At 41.8% G+C, this 14,540-nt stretch overlaps 2 protein-coding genes across 4 annotated transcripts; both read right to left on the bottom strand.

Annotated features, from left to right (window-relative positions):
* Positions 1-237: 237 nt before the first annotated feature.
* LOC114175669 (Haloacid dehalogenase-like hydrolase (HAD) superfamily protein) lies at positions 238-3,411 on the bottom strand. 3 transcript variants are annotated; one of them, XM_028060449.2, is made up of 8 exons: positions 3,326-3,411; positions 3,037-3,212; positions 2,881-2,950; positions 2,608-2,767; positions 2,285-2,366; positions 1,693-1,909; positions 1,418-1,482; positions 238-857 (listed from the first exon to the last, which is right to left on the bottom strand). In XM_028060449.2, exons 2-8 carry the CDS (start codon positions 3,118-3,120, stop codon positions 603-605), a joined length of 933 nt encoding a protein of 310 aa, XP_027916250.1. In that variant the 5' UTR covers positions 3,121-3,212; positions 3,326-3,411; the 3' UTR covers positions 238-602. The 3 variants fall into 3 exon arrangements, with proteins under 3 accessions (XP_027916250.1, XP_027916249.1, XP_027916251.1); XM_028060448.2 differs by lacking the exon at positions 3,326-3,411 and having other exon boundaries at positions 3,037-3,319; XM_028060450.2 differs by lacking the exon at positions 3,326-3,411 and having other exon boundaries at positions 2,608-2,764; positions 3,037-3,319.
* Positions 3,412-13,458: 10,047 nt separating this feature from the next.
* LOC114178448 (uncharacterized) lies at positions 13,459-14,455 on the bottom strand. Its single transcript, XM_028064363.2, has 2 exons — positions 14,076-14,455; positions 13,459-13,912 (listed from the first exon to the last, which is right to left on the bottom strand). The coding sequence occupies exons 1-2, from the start codon at positions 14,270-14,272 to the stop codon at positions 13,672-13,674; spliced, it is 438 nt and encodes a 145-aa protein (XP_027920164.1). The 5' UTR covers positions 14,273-14,455; the 3' UTR covers positions 13,459-13,671.
* Positions 14,456-14,540: the final 85 nt, after the last annotated feature.

The raw sequence follows: 14,540 nt of genomic DNA, 5'->3' as shown, positions 1-14,540 counted from the left end.
GTACTTTTACCTTTATCTTTCATATAAACATTTCTTAAAACCTTACTTTTAGAAAAGGATAAGTTATCTTTTAGTTTGTTCCCTGTAAAAAGGTATTATGCTTTTAATTTTTGCAATCATCAAAATAAAGTAATTTTAGCCCCCTTATTAGAAAATAAAATAAAGTTTAATTTCGTTAAAATGTAAATATTAATGAGTCAAACTTTTTATAGCAACTAAAATTAACATTTCGAGATATCCATAAAAAAAACAAATATATTGCATAACGTGACAAACCAGATTTCTAACCTCTACCACAAAATATACACACATTTAGTGTTCGGTCATGTCTCAAGGTGGAAGAAGGATACCTATGAAAAACAAAAATGAAAAAAGAAAAAAAAAATCTTCTTTTGAATCTGTATAAGGAGTGTGTTTCCAATGTAGCACACAATGCTGTAGTTGATATTCTCTTTTCAGTCCTGTAAAAAAGATAAACCTGCTGCTGCATATATAATAAGCATGGGTGATGGAGAAAATGTATGTAACATGAAGAGTCTTGTCACATTTCAAATCCTACTAAAATTATAACAGTAGTGGCTCAGATTCCCTGAGATAATTTTCTACCAGTTGAAAGCTGGCAACACATAAGATGGATAAGCTTCGTATTTGGAAGCAAGTGATTGCACAGAAGATGAATCTGCAACTTCTCCAAAACTATGGAGTCCAAGTTCAGTAGCGTGAATTCCACCAGTGATAAAAACTGATTCTATTCCAGCAGCATTAGCACCCTTAATATCATGATGGAATGAATCACCCACAGCAATACAGTCAGAGGCATCTGTCCCAGCCATGGCCATGGCTGACTTGTAGATTATCTGACAAATCTCAATTGTTACAAAGATTGCCAAGAACATGGAATAAGGATGCATGTGCCAATGCAACAGAAGATGATGTCCCACAAAAATCTTAATCATGTTAATATATAAATAAATATGTTCCTACTTGCTCCTAAACAAAACTAGTGCCAAATATGTAATTCAATCATGAGAAAACAAAAAATCAAGCTCTGGGTGAGAATTATCCAGAATTTAATCCATTTAACTGTGCTTAACGTGATAAATTAAAACTGTGAATTTACTTTTGCTTGTTGAGATTGCCTTTAAAATCTGTACAATAAGATCAGCTAACTTGAAAATGGTAGAGGGATTAAACACGCTGCTTAATAATTTTGAAAGATGATACTTGAATTATGTACCAAGTGATTCAGGGTATAAATTGACCACTTAACATTTGCAGAAAACGTAATCTTACTTGTACCATTGTGCATGTAAAATCTGAGTAGTCTAGGTACTAAAAGCATAGAATACACTAGAAGAAAATAACTATCAAAGTGGAATTAATAGTATTCACACGGAGATAGATTCATCTTCATCACCTCATCAGGTTTGCCCATCCATTTTACTTCACCCCCAAGCTTTTCATATTTAGCTGCCAGTGTACCTAGAAGTTTAAAATATGCACACGAAAAATTGGTATAAGATGAAACTAGGAAGACGAAAAAATCTGTTGTAACATGATATTAATACACATGTCATCTAAAGAAAACTCATGCTTCAATTTTCTATGAAAAGAATACCTTGGAATTACTATTTAGGCATTAAACTTTTAGATTTGGTTAAAAGGGTAAAGGACAAGATAAAGCAAATTCACCGGGCATCACACGTAAGTCTCTTGCTTCAACAGTTACATAATCTGGATTGGCTACAACCATAGGAATTCCTTTGGAAGCACAAAGCTCCAAGATTTTCTCAAGGTCTTCAAGTTTCATTGAACGTGCACTCCCATCAGCATTCCCCAAGGCTTCGGTACCATGAGCCAAAACAAATTCAGCTTCTTCAACATTCTCCACAACTTGCAAGTCTAAGCCCTAGATCATATGCTATAAATTTTAGAGCCCTCGATGTATATTATCCTCTGCAATCATCTTTGCATTGTCTAAATCAACCATTTTATATACACATATACCTTATCCAGGTTACTGATATTTGAATACAATCATTTGACTTTCAAATGGACAAAACGAAAAAGATCATGTTTAGCCCAAATCAATTTCCTCAATTCCATCATTTAAGAAGAAAGGAGCCCTTCTATGCAGATTAATTGATACAACTATAAACCAGGTTCCAAGAAACAATTACTCAAAGAACAATGCCATGTTATATTGGATAAAGCAATGTTTTTTAGAAGTAGCAATTGAATATATGCATATGATGAATATCAGAATTGAAGCTGCCCTACACACCTCAAGAGAGATTGCTCCCCGGCCATTCCAGGTGAAATGAATACAAGATCTCCCCAATGCCGCAAACCAAGGATCATCTCTCCTGCTTAAAAAGCACAACAAATTATACACAGAGCGACAATGTATTCATACAGAATGAAGGAAATGATAATTGAACACGGAGTCATGGGTAGCAAAGGCACATGTTATACATGAAACAGAAAATTTGTAGTAAGAATGCAATTAATGCAGCAAGTTACGAAGAGAAGAATGATAGAATGAAAGAGTGACTCAATGATTGGTTTATGTTTTGCTGCATGAAGAGGGAAGAAACAAGAAACAACCTCTGCAAATACTGGTGAGTTAGTTCTCCACTAGTGACAGCCCCCAGAAAAAGAGAGGCATCAAATCCAAGACCCTTCACTTTTTCAATGGTGGTTGATGATCGTCTTGAGGAGTTGCTTATGATCACCATCTTAGCACCCGTCTTCGCTATATTTTCTACTAAAAGAATAAAAACCAAAGAGACATTAGCTTCATAGTAGGTAAGATACAACACAGGATACGAGAAGCAGAAAGAAAAAGGAAAGAGTGGAACAATAACAATAGTTAGTTACATGTCGAAATAGCAGCTGGATAAGGTTGTTTTCCGTCGTGGAGTACTCCGAACTGGTCCAACAACCATACCTGAACGGTGAAATATCTGATAATGTTATTTGTGTTGCTTGGGTAAGAGATAAATATAAAATGTTGAAATTGTGAGATTAAGGAACCTTGAAACGGCGCGTTTCGGCGAGTTGTCGGAGACCGTTCAAGGTGTGAAACTGAAGGGGCGGCACAGAGCATTTGGGCATCATTCTTCAGCACTCTCAGCTCCGCTTAGGTCAAATTCATGAAATTACTGTAGTGCCAGTGAAATTCTACGTTCTACGCTAAATGTAAAATCGATCTATTCATGAAAACAAATTGAGGAGAGTGAAGATTAACGATGGATTTAGACACAAACAAAAGCACACAACGCAACTCTTTTTTCTTGTTCTGTTCCTTCTCTTTATCATTTACCTGTGATGCCAGATCACTCCACCTTTCTTTCAATTTGGACTACATAGTTAAAATTACAGAAAAACAAATAAAGAATCTTAATGAAAAATTAAATTTATATTAAAATACTATTAACCTTTTATTTTCTTTATTGTTCTCGTCCATTTTCCTTTTATTCTGATGTAACAGTTAAACGGAATAGTAAAAGTTGTAAGGGTATGAATATTTGATATTGTTTATTTCGAAGTGTTTTATCACGGTTTTGTTAACATGTACTGCTTTGAAGGATTACAAATGTTTTCTTTTTAATTTTAGGAATTAAAATACTTTTTAATGTAAAAGACTACAATAAGATTTTTTTCAAATTTTATAGAATTAAAATATGATTAAATTGTATACACTCCGGATTACATTTTCTTTTCAAATAAAATGAAGAAATTGAAAATCATAACAAATTAAAAGCAAATTGATTTTTTAAGATTCGAAACTTAAAACTTACCATTATTCTAAATACGCTCTTAATATGAAATAAACATTTAGTGTATTGGATAGAATTTAAATAACCTTAAAAAGGTTAAAAGAAGAAATACTTAAATTTTGAAAGAGGCATATATGATAAAATAAAGTACAATTTAAAAAGGAATGTTTAAAATTATGTTAAAAAATATGCATGGTAATTTAAATTGGTAAAACATTACAGAAATTAAGAATGAAATTGTAATTCGTATTGGAGGCGAACTAAGAAAAAATAATAATACTACTAAGACTTGAAAAGATAAATGTTACTTCATAGACTGAGTGGAAAAATGTAGCATCTTGATAATATATCTTTTGAATATATTTTTGTTGCATCTTAACTAAATAGGTTTGAGATAATTTTGATGTCAGTTACGAAAAATATCTACAATTTTTATGACTAAACAAATCGAATTCGATTATAACAGGTTGAATTGTCATATTAAAGATTCTGCATTTGTATTGTAAATTTCAAACTTCATAATTTTATATTTATAGTTTTGGACTTCTAACTTAATTGTTGTTCTTGTAAGGGTAGAAGTCCAGCGATCTCAAGAGTTTTCAGTCTTCTTCTTCCTACTCCACGTCTCCTCTCCTTACAGTTAACTCTGGTCCACCGTCAAGAGTGGAGTACCTGCAAACACTCTGATGCCTAAGTCAGCAATAACCCAATATTCTCTCTGCACTATATGAGTTTTAGATAGCATACCACCTGTCAGTCAGTAAATTGTCCTTTATACTACCTGGCATTATTCCCACTTTTATTGCCTACAGGGCGGTTTCCTTCTCCTATTAAGCACTAAGGAATCTTAATCAATACGGTAACTGCCCCCAGACCTTAACGGTAACATTTCTACATTCCTATTACCGTTGAACTTCTGAACTCTTGGACCTGTGTGTTATCTTTGTCATGACTGGGATAGGTCTACCCCTCTGCGCTGCTGGCCCATTACGCATCAGGACCCTTGGGCCGAGATGTACTAGCACCAAGGGCTGACATCTACTCGGCCTCCAATCCTAAACGTGTCTGCCACCTTGTCAAGCCACGCCTTGACTCTAGTGGCCAAGATGTGTCTGGCCATTGGGTTATGGTGTTCACGGCACCTGGGCCGAGATACATGCATCTGACTGCACCACCCTAATCCTCTTCTACTGACTGTGCCTTATCCTGAGTAACACCCTTTCCTGTCGTGTCCGTGGTCGAGTACATCCCTCCCAAGCTTCCCTATTGTACCTAACTAATGGGATGTACCCAGGCTTCCTATACACTTGGCAGGGCAGCAACCTCCAGATCGGGCTCTAGGTTCCGAGAACAGAGACAACCAAAGTATAATAGGTATACCTCGTTGATATCCAACAGGGCGCGGATTCTGGAGGAAGCCCTTAACGTCGACCTTATATCTCCGCCTAGAAAGGTCCCAACTCCCTCTCATGCGGACACCACGAAGCACTGCCGCTACCACCGAAATTATGGCCATACTACGGAAGAGTGCTTCACACTGAAGGACAAGATCGAGGAGTTGATACAAGCTGGGCACCTCAAGAGGTTTGTAAAACGTGAAGATGGGGGATTTTCATCCCGAAAAGAAGACCGAGAAGGAGGAAATGAGAGGAAGGAGTACAGAGCGCCAGCGTACGGAGGGAGGTGCGAAGATAACCTTCGACGGAAGATCGATCATAAGAGGGATGAGCCACGTGACGCACAGGAAAAGCCACTTCGGGGAGTTATCAATTACATTGCAGGAGGTTTCGCCGGCGGAGGCTCCACTGCATCTGCCAGAAAGAAGTATGTCCGCGCAGTTCAAAGCGTGAATGCAGTTTCCATACATCCGCATAGGCGTATGCCGCCTATCACCTTTCGGGATGACGATTTTCAGGCTGTTGACCCTCAACATGATGACCCGATGGTCATATCGGAGGAAATCGAGGACTTCGCCGTCAGAAAAACCCTCGTGGACCAGGGGAGCTCGGTGGATATCCTCTATTGGAGAACCTTCAAAAAGTTAAAAATCTCAGAAGCAGATATTCAACATTATTCGGAGCCTATAGTTGGCTTTTCAGGTGAACAAGTGGATAAGAAAGGCTATATCGACCTTTTCACTAAGTTCGGAGGAGGAAAGGTGACGAGGACGGTAAAGATCAGGTACCTCATTATCGATGCGCACACATCATACAACATACTATTAGGAAGGCCCTCTCTTAACACGTTGGGCGCAGTCGTCTCTACATATCATTTAGCAATGAAATTTCCTTCCGCGTCCGGAGACATCATCACCATCCATGTGGACCAACCCACTGCACGTAAGTGTTATGCAGATAGTTTGAGAGGACGACCCAAGTCACCCCCAAGACGCGCAGTACACAACATTGAGAAGACGTCGAGGATTAAGGGTGCAGACTTAGATCCTCACTTCAACGATGACACACGGGTCGAACCAGTTGAGGTCACAGAGAGGCACGACTTCGGGGACGGGCTCAAGTATACCTACATCGGTAAGGCATATGCAGATGTCGCAACGCTAAAGCAGACGCTAAACGAACATGCCGATTTGTTCGCCTGGAGTGCAGCTGACATGCCTAGAATCGACCCACGAGTTGCTTGTCACAGATTGTATGTTTATACAGAGGCAAAATCGGTCGCTTAAAAGAGGCGAAAAATGGAGGGGAGAAAAGAGGGACGCAACCAAGGCCGAGGTGCAAAAATTTCTCTCCGGGGGCTTTATTACAAAAGCTATGTATACCACTTGGTTAGCCAACGTGGTGTTAGTCAAAAAGTCCAATGGTAAGTGGCGGATGTGCACGGATTATACGGACCTTAATAAGGTTTGCCCCAAAGACACTTACCCTTTACCCAGCATAGACCGGCTTGTCGATGGAGCAGCTGGCCATAGAGTACTTAGTTTCCTGGATGCCTATTTTGGCTACAATCAAATACCTATGTATGCAGGTGATAAGAAGAAGACAGCTTTCATCACAGAGGAGTCCAATTTCTACCATGAGGTCATGCCCTTTGGCTTGAAAAATGCAGGAGCAACGTATCAGAGGTTGATGGATCAGGTTTTTCATCATCTGATTGGGAAGTGTATGGAGGTTTACGTGGATGACATGGTGGTGATGTCCGATTCACTAGAGCAGCATATAACAGACTTAAGGGAGGTGCTGCATGCAGTGCGTCGATATGACATGCGTCTAAATCCTGAGAAGTGTGTGTTCGGGGTCACAGGAGGAAAATTCCTAGGTTTCATGTTAACGTACCGAGGTATTGAGGCCAACCCGGACAAGTGCCAAGCTGTGCTGAGTATGTGTAGTCCCACAAACATCAAAGAGACACAAAGATTGATGGGACGTTTAGCGGCACTGTCACGATTCATGTCGGCACTAGCTGAGAAAGCACAGTCAATGCTTAAACTAATGAAGAAGGCTTGTAAGTTTGCGTGGGATGAAGCTTGTGAGCACGCGTTTGTTAACCTGAAGGAATATTTGTCCTCACCCCCGGTCTTGCACAAACCCACAAAAGGTAAATCACTTTTAGTTTATCTGGCTATTTCTAATAACGCTGTAAGCACTGCTATAGTCCAGGAACACGATGGACAATAACAACCTGTTTACTTCATCAGCAGAGTTTTGCATGATGCTGAGTTATGCTACCAGACAATTGAGAAGGTGGCATTGGCGTTAGTAGTCACAACCAGAAGACTATGGCCGTACTTTCAGAGTTATGAGGCCATAGTGCGAACCGACTACCCAATACACAAAATGCTGAGGAGACCCGATCTGGCAGGCCGTATGGTGGGATGGTTGGTTGAATTGTCTGAATTTCATATTCGCTGTGAAGCGCGGGGAGCGACCAAAGCCCAATGTCTGGCTGATTTTGTTAACGAGCTGGCTGGACAAACAGAGCTGAACGTTAACACGTGGACATTTTTCGTGGACGGCTCCTCTAACACTAAAGGCGGCGGGGCTGGTATAATTTTGCAAGGACCGAACAATCTTCTTCTTGAACAATCCTTGCGATTCGGATTCAAACCCTCCAACAATCAAGCGGAGTACAAAGCATTGATTGCTGGATTACACTTAGCGGTAGACATGGGCGTCGAGAACCTTACGTGCAAATTTGATTCGCAACTCCTAGTTGGACATATGGACGATAACTTTCAGGTGAAAGATCCTCTCCTCTCACGATATTACCATGTTGTGAAGGGAATGTTGGCACAGTTCAAAACAGTATAGCTGGAACACATTAACCGCACACAGAACTCTAGAGCAGATCTACTTTCTAAGTTAGCTACGGCGAAGATGAAGGGACAACATCACACAGTAATTCATGCTACTCTCAGTCAACCTACGGTCACCATGATAGATAGCAATGTCACGAAGGTCTCTAAAACAGAGGACAAGGGGTTGATGGCTCCCATAGTTCAATTCATACAACACGGTGAGGATAGCGGGACCGACGATCCCGCAATCCGAAGGAAGGCTTCGCGGTTCATGCTCATAGGCGGCGAGTTATATAAAAGGGGCTTTTCCAACCCTCTCTTAAAATGTGTGGCCGAAAATCAAACGCAGTACTTGCTAGATGAATTGCACACAGGCATATGTGGTTTTCATTCGGGCTCACAAGCCATGGCGTCCCGCATTTTGCGAGCGGGGTATTATTGGCCTACTCTCAAGAGAGATTGCGACAGGTATGTCCAACGATGCACTCGATGCCAACAGCATGGCAATCTCTTACACGCGAAGCCAGAGGAACTTCATGCCATTATATTTCCATGGCCATTCGCTATGTGGGGTATGGACATCTTAGGACCTTTTAGTCTTGGGAAGGGACAGGTCAAGTTTTTGCTCGTAGCGGTCAATTATTTTACCAAATGGATCGAAGTATAACCTCTCGCTACGATCACGGCTCAGCACGTACACAAGTTTGTTTGGCGCAATCTAATCTGTAGGTTTGGCGTTCCACAAACCATTGTAACAGATAATGGGCGACAATTCATTAATAAGGGGCTGGCTGAATTTTACAAAGGACTCTATATTCGTCATGTTACTAGTTCGGTGGAGCATCCGTAGACAAATGGCCAAGCAGAGGCCGCAAACAAGGTCACATCGAAGGAATTGAAGAAACGACTCGGGGAGGCGAAAGGCACCTGGGTCGATGAACTACTGGAAGTTTTGTGGGCCTATCGCTGCACCCCCCAATCCACGACTCAGGAAACGCCATACAGCCTGACATACGGTGTCGATGCAATGATTCCTATTGAAATTGGCGACACTTCACTGAGAAGGCAGTTCTTTGACGTTCACCTTAACAACGAAAGCATGCTCATCAACCTAGACTTGCTTCCCGAGCTCAGGGATCGTAGTTGCATATGAGAAGCAGCATCCAAGGTTCGAGCTCAACGCCGCTATAATTCTAAAGTCAAGCATCGATCGTTTCTTCAAGGAGATTTGGTTTGGCGGATGGCTAGTAACGCACGAAAGCATGCAGGCAAATTCTCCCCTAACTAGGAGGGTCCATTTCGCATCCGGGAGGTAATTGGCAAGGGAGCATACCGCCTAGAGTATCTATTTGGGACCCCTATACCAGCAACTTGGAATTCGTCACATCTGAAATTTTATTATAGCTAAGACTCTTTATGTTTCACGCGATGTACTCTTTCCTACCTTGATTTTTTTTCCCTAAGGAGGGTTTTTGTCGAGGAGATTTTAATGAGGCATCCCTGTTACCAATAAAGTATTTGTGTTCCTTTTATATTGTTTTGCGATTGGATTGGTTCATTTTTTTCTAAGCGTCAATATAGTTCTTACTCTACCAAGGGGTCTGGAAGCCTCGTTAACCATGACGAGCCCTCCCCTCAACTATTCACCATGGGTCAGGTAGCATCATTAACCGCGATGATCCCTCCCATACACCGACACTACGCTCCATATAACGTTAACTTTTCCCATATCTCACCAAAACCTACCTTTTCCCAGCGCTCGGCCATCGCGACCGAGAATATATCTCCCTTAGTGGCCGACAACATTCCCGCTCGCATGCTAAGGGACGTCGCTACCACTCATCTTGCTAAGATAATTGCAAGACATGTTCCTGTTGCGTTAATTCACAGTACATATAAAGCAGTTAATTCAAACATCCAATCATATCACACAAACATACGATAGTTCATTACAGACGTCTTACAAATCATAAAAGTTCAGCACATGCCTTCAAGGCCTTTTACACATAACATATAATGTCCTCTTAGCACACAAAACAAAAAACATCACACACATAAGTTCATCAAATAGACGGCGGCGACAGCACCTTCCCTGGATCACTAGCAGCAGCTTTGGCAGACTCTATGTCGTCAATATGCATCAAGACCCCATCATAAACATCTTTCTCGATGTTAATCCGATCATCTCCTGCATCGAAGTTGAATAGGTGGGCAGTCTGGCAAACGGCTTTGTAAAAGCCTTCCTCATGTTGCGCCATGACATATCCTTCCAACTCATAGATTCGCTCCAGGGTCGAGGTATGTTCGGCCTGCAAGGCCGTCAATTTCTCCTCCAGCTTTTCCAGCGCGGTTTGGGATTCCTCATCTTTCATTTCCAGCTCCTTGCAACGCGTTTTCAGCGTATTGCGTTCCTTTAACAGCTGGGACCTCTCATTTTTCACACTACCCAACTGTAGAGACACCTCTTGCCTCCTCTGATTCGCCTCTGCCAAATCTCTTTGCAATGTTTGTATTTCAACAGATAGCCTACTGGAGTCTGGCAATTTGCTTAAAACCGTCTCCAGGTGTCGTCTCATTACCATAGCTCTCGCTTGAAACTCGTTCAGTGCATACAACACGGTCTCTGGACGGATGGCCGACACTATCTCCGCCTCCTCGGGGGATAAGGATACCTCTATGCCTTCATTTATCTTCAACTGGGCATCAAAGAGGGCCGACAAGGCGTCTTGGCTTTCTTCTTCAGCAGTCCTCGTCTTTTTTGGCGAAGGAGGGTGGGGGGTTCCTGGCTTGGAGGGCCTATCGTGACGTTTGCCCCTCTTTTTTTCAACAGGTGGGGGTAGCAGGTCCCCCCTCTGTGACGACCCTTCTACTGTCATCCGCCCAGCACTTCCACCACTCTTTTTCTTTTCTTCTTCCATCCTCTTCCGCCTTAGTTCCAAGTAGATATCCTTTCCAGAGCCACCGACAGCTGCCATGATACCTGCACAAACATCAATGCGTCAACCCCCATTAACACCATACCACTGGCATTTAGCCAAACAAGCATACATACCGAATAACTCATCGCGCGTATGGAAGGATCTAAATACACCAATAATTTTCTTTGAAGAGAGTTTCTTGGGCAGTTGGTCCAAGTAGGCCAATGTATGTCGGTCTTCTGGGGTAAGAGACTCTCTCGGCCAAATACGATATGTGGTGGGGAATTTGGTCCAATAAAAGGGAAATTTAGGCGTTCCACCATCAAAATAGAAATACTCAGCCCCAGCGGACCTAATAATGACTTTAAAGAACCCTGTCTTAAATCTTTTAAACGACTGGGTGTACGCAGCTAACAGGCATTGGTGACTCTGGCCTACAAGGGATACCCAACTGGCCAGTTCCCCTAACCGAGTACTATAGTACTACAAAAAGACTTGGGGTGATGGTTTCAGATGTAGCACGCGGCAAATCAATCTGAAGGACTGCAAGGCAGCCCAACTGTTGGGGTGCAATTGACTAGGAGCTACATTTAACACTCTTAACACACCCATTGTGAAATCGTCAAACGGCACGCATACATGCAAATCAGTCACTAAGGTTGCGTACATATAAAAGAAATCATGCGAATGACCCTCACGCCTATGGCACACGCTATCCCCTCTCCTAACCCGCTCAACACTTACAATACGCTCATCAACGGTATCTGCTATGATATCAGCCCGTTTGCGCCAGGCTGCTAGTTCGGCGGATTGGGTGAACCGCGACAAGGGAAGCTTCACTCTAGGGTCTGCCCAGTCATACCCCGGGCGATGTAAGGCCGCATATTGCTCAGCCCCTACAGTACAGTCGCTATCCTCTAAGGATGTTAGACTATTCGACGAATCAGGTATATCCCGCTCCTCGTTTGACTCACTACACCTACTGGAAGAACAATAAGCCGAAAGGGATGACATACCTGGGGAGGCTGCTACTTCTTCGCTTGGGGGGCTTCCCTTCTCAGAGCGCAAATCCTTTTCACTATGAGCCCTCATCTTTATTTATAGGAGCCCACTGATATCAGTTATACATAGGTCATGCACGGATTTCGATGTCGCCATCATAGCTTGTATCTCGAGCCCCGTGCTATTTCCAGTCTATCTCTAGACCCTACACTCCTATTTCTGTTTTGCAGAGCTGACGTACGACCCCTCTCTCTTTCACTTATGTTTTCATACAGACTCTTGTTTTACTTTGTTTACTGCGAGTATAGGAAGCCTGGGTATAGGAAGCCTGGGAGGGATGTACTCGGCCACGGACACGACAGGAAAGGGTGTTACTCAGGATAAGGCACAGTCAGTAGAAGAGGATTAGGGTGGTGTAGTCAGATGCATGTATCTCGGTCCAGGTGCCGTGAACACCACGGTCTAATGGCCAAACACATCTTGGCCACTGGAGTCAAGGCGTGGCTTGACAGGGTGGCAGGCGCGTTTAGGATTGGAGGCCGAGTAGATGTCGGCCCTTGGTGCCTGGTACATCTCGGCCCAAGGGTCCTGATGCGTAATGGGCCAGCAGTGCAGAGGGGTAGACCTATCCCAGTCATGACAAAGATAGCACACAGGTCCAAGAGTTCAGAAGTTCAACTGTAATGGGAATGTAGAAATGTTATCGTTAAGGTCTGGGGGCAGTTACCGTATTGATTAAGATTCCTTAGTGCTTAATGGGAGAAGGAAACCGCCCTGTAGGCAATAAAAGTGGGAATAATGCAGGTAGTATAAAGGACAATTTACTGACTGACATGTGGTATGCTATCTAAAACTCATATAGTACAGAGAGAATATTGGGTTATTACTGACTTAGGCATCGGAGTGTTTGCAGGTACCCCACTCTTAATGGTGGACCAGAGTCAGCCGTAAGGAGAGGAGACGTGGAGTAAGAAGAAGAAGACTGAAGGCTCTTGAGATCGCTTGGCTCCTACCCTTACAAGAACAATTGTATTATGAGTTAATTAATTGAGCCTAGTAAGTTGTACTGAGTCGAATTACATATTAGTATAAACAATTTCGGTATACTTGAAAACAAGCTTTCCAATTTTGAATTTAAAAATTAGTTACATTGCTTGAAGGCTAAATTCTTCAAGCAATTAACCATTACAAATATCATGCACATAAGGATTTGAGTTTTATTTATAAAATTTGATTCTATTCTTCTCTTTAACTCTAAATAGGTTAAGTCATGACTATGATATACATATCATGTGAGTTAGAAATTGAATAGGTGATTGATTGATATCTCAGCTTGATGAATATTAACACAACAATTTGAATGATGCTTTGATCTAGTTCGTAATGCGTTTGATTTTATGGGTTGATTCATATTATAACACCAATTAGAAAATTTTTGTAGTTTTCTCATAATAGCAGCACGAAAGATTGAACTTATTAGTCTTGAAGGAGTCGTGCGGGGTAATCATCAACATGATTTGGCTCATTGTAAGCACAACCATTAATGACAGTCCTGTGAGGTCTTACAAAATCATCAACAAGTATTTCTTTGTAAAAGAATGTCATTTCACTCCATTAAACCTGTGAAGCTAAAATGTCTTATTCAATTGAACGACAATGGTAATACAAAAGTAAAATTAACCAATAGAAAGGTTAAACATGTGGAAGGAAACTATTAAGGTGGTGGTGCGTCTTTATTAACGGTTTTGCCTCTGGCTCTCAGCTTCTCAACTTCTTCTTTCATGGCTTCTTTTCTCCTCTTGCTAGCCAATATTTTAGCCATAACACCACTCACGCTCGGGTCCTTTTTCTCCGTTGGTGGTGGAGGCGGTGGGCGCCTTGCAGCACCACTTGCCCTTTGCTCATCAATCAAACCCAACCCCACCACTACCGCACCACTCAGCCCCATCAATGTCCTACACGCAATATTGTAATTGTAACAACAATGCACCATTCTTTATTTCATCTTATTAGCTACCGTATTCGTTTTATTCATTTAATTTCAATAGACTACAACAGTAATAATAATGAGAGTAAAAGTAAAATACTTCTCTACGTTAACAAGTTATAAAGTATTACCTGCGACGCAGAGAGTGGTCACTATGAGAAGGGACTTGATGAAGATCAGAGATGGAAGAGGGCTGAGATTGTTGATATTGGGGACCAAAGCAGGAGACTGTTGACGTCGGAAAGTTACCATTTTTCCGAGAATAGAGGAGGCTGTTGCGGGCTCTCGAGGAGAGAGTGGTAGGAGGTGGTGCTAGTAAATGAGCCATTGGCTCCTATGATTAAGTTTTGGTGGTTATCTCGTTACACGAAATAGGAAAATACTGGGCAACATTAGTGTGGATGTTATTTGAATAAGTGTGTGATCTGCTAGTGGAAATCCATTGGCTCATTCCAGATAAGGTTCCATCGCTTTGTCCACCGTGGACCCTCCCCATCTTCGCCTTTGTTTTAATTCACGTTTTTTGTTTATTGAAACCAAACCGTGGCTACAGAAGAAATTCTGCTATAGGTTCAAGTGCTCATCGGCTTGCCAGT

The sequence above is a fragment of the Vigna unguiculata genome, chromosome 3 (genome assembly GCF_037176805.1).
Source record: "Vigna unguiculata cultivar grain cowpea cultivar isolate G323 ecotype 2 chromosome 3, ASM3717680v1, whole genome shotgun sequence".
Taxonomy (NCBI): domain Eukaryota; kingdom Viridiplantae; phylum Streptophyta; class Magnoliopsida; order Fabales; family Fabaceae; genus Vigna; species Vigna unguiculata.
Note: the sequence above shows the minus strand (reverse complement) of the source record. Positions and strands in the feature narration are given on the sequence as shown.

Bases quoted from the DNA above. Each gene is read 5' to 3' on its own strand.
- LOC114175669 (XM_028060449.2), bottom strand. From the start codon at position 3,120: ATGATGCCCAAATGCTCTGTGCCGCCCCTTCAGTTTCACACCTTGAAC. The intron at 2,367-2,607 runs GTTGTTTCTTGT...CTTTTTAAGCAG, and splicing joins ACTCACCAGTATTTGCAGAG to GAGAGATGATCCTTGGTTTG. The intron at 1,483-1,692 runs GTGAATTTGCTT...TTAAACTTCTAG, and splicing joins AGACTTACGTGTGATGCCCG to GTACACTGGCAGCTAAATAT.
- LOC114178448 (XM_028064363.2), bottom strand. From the start codon at position 14,272: ATGGCTCATTTACTAGCACCACCTCCTACCACTCTCTCCTCGAGAGCC. The intron at 13,913-14,075 runs GTAATACTTTAT...TATTGCGTGTAG, and splicing joins GACCACTCTCTGCGTCGCAG to GACATTGATGGGGCTGAGTG.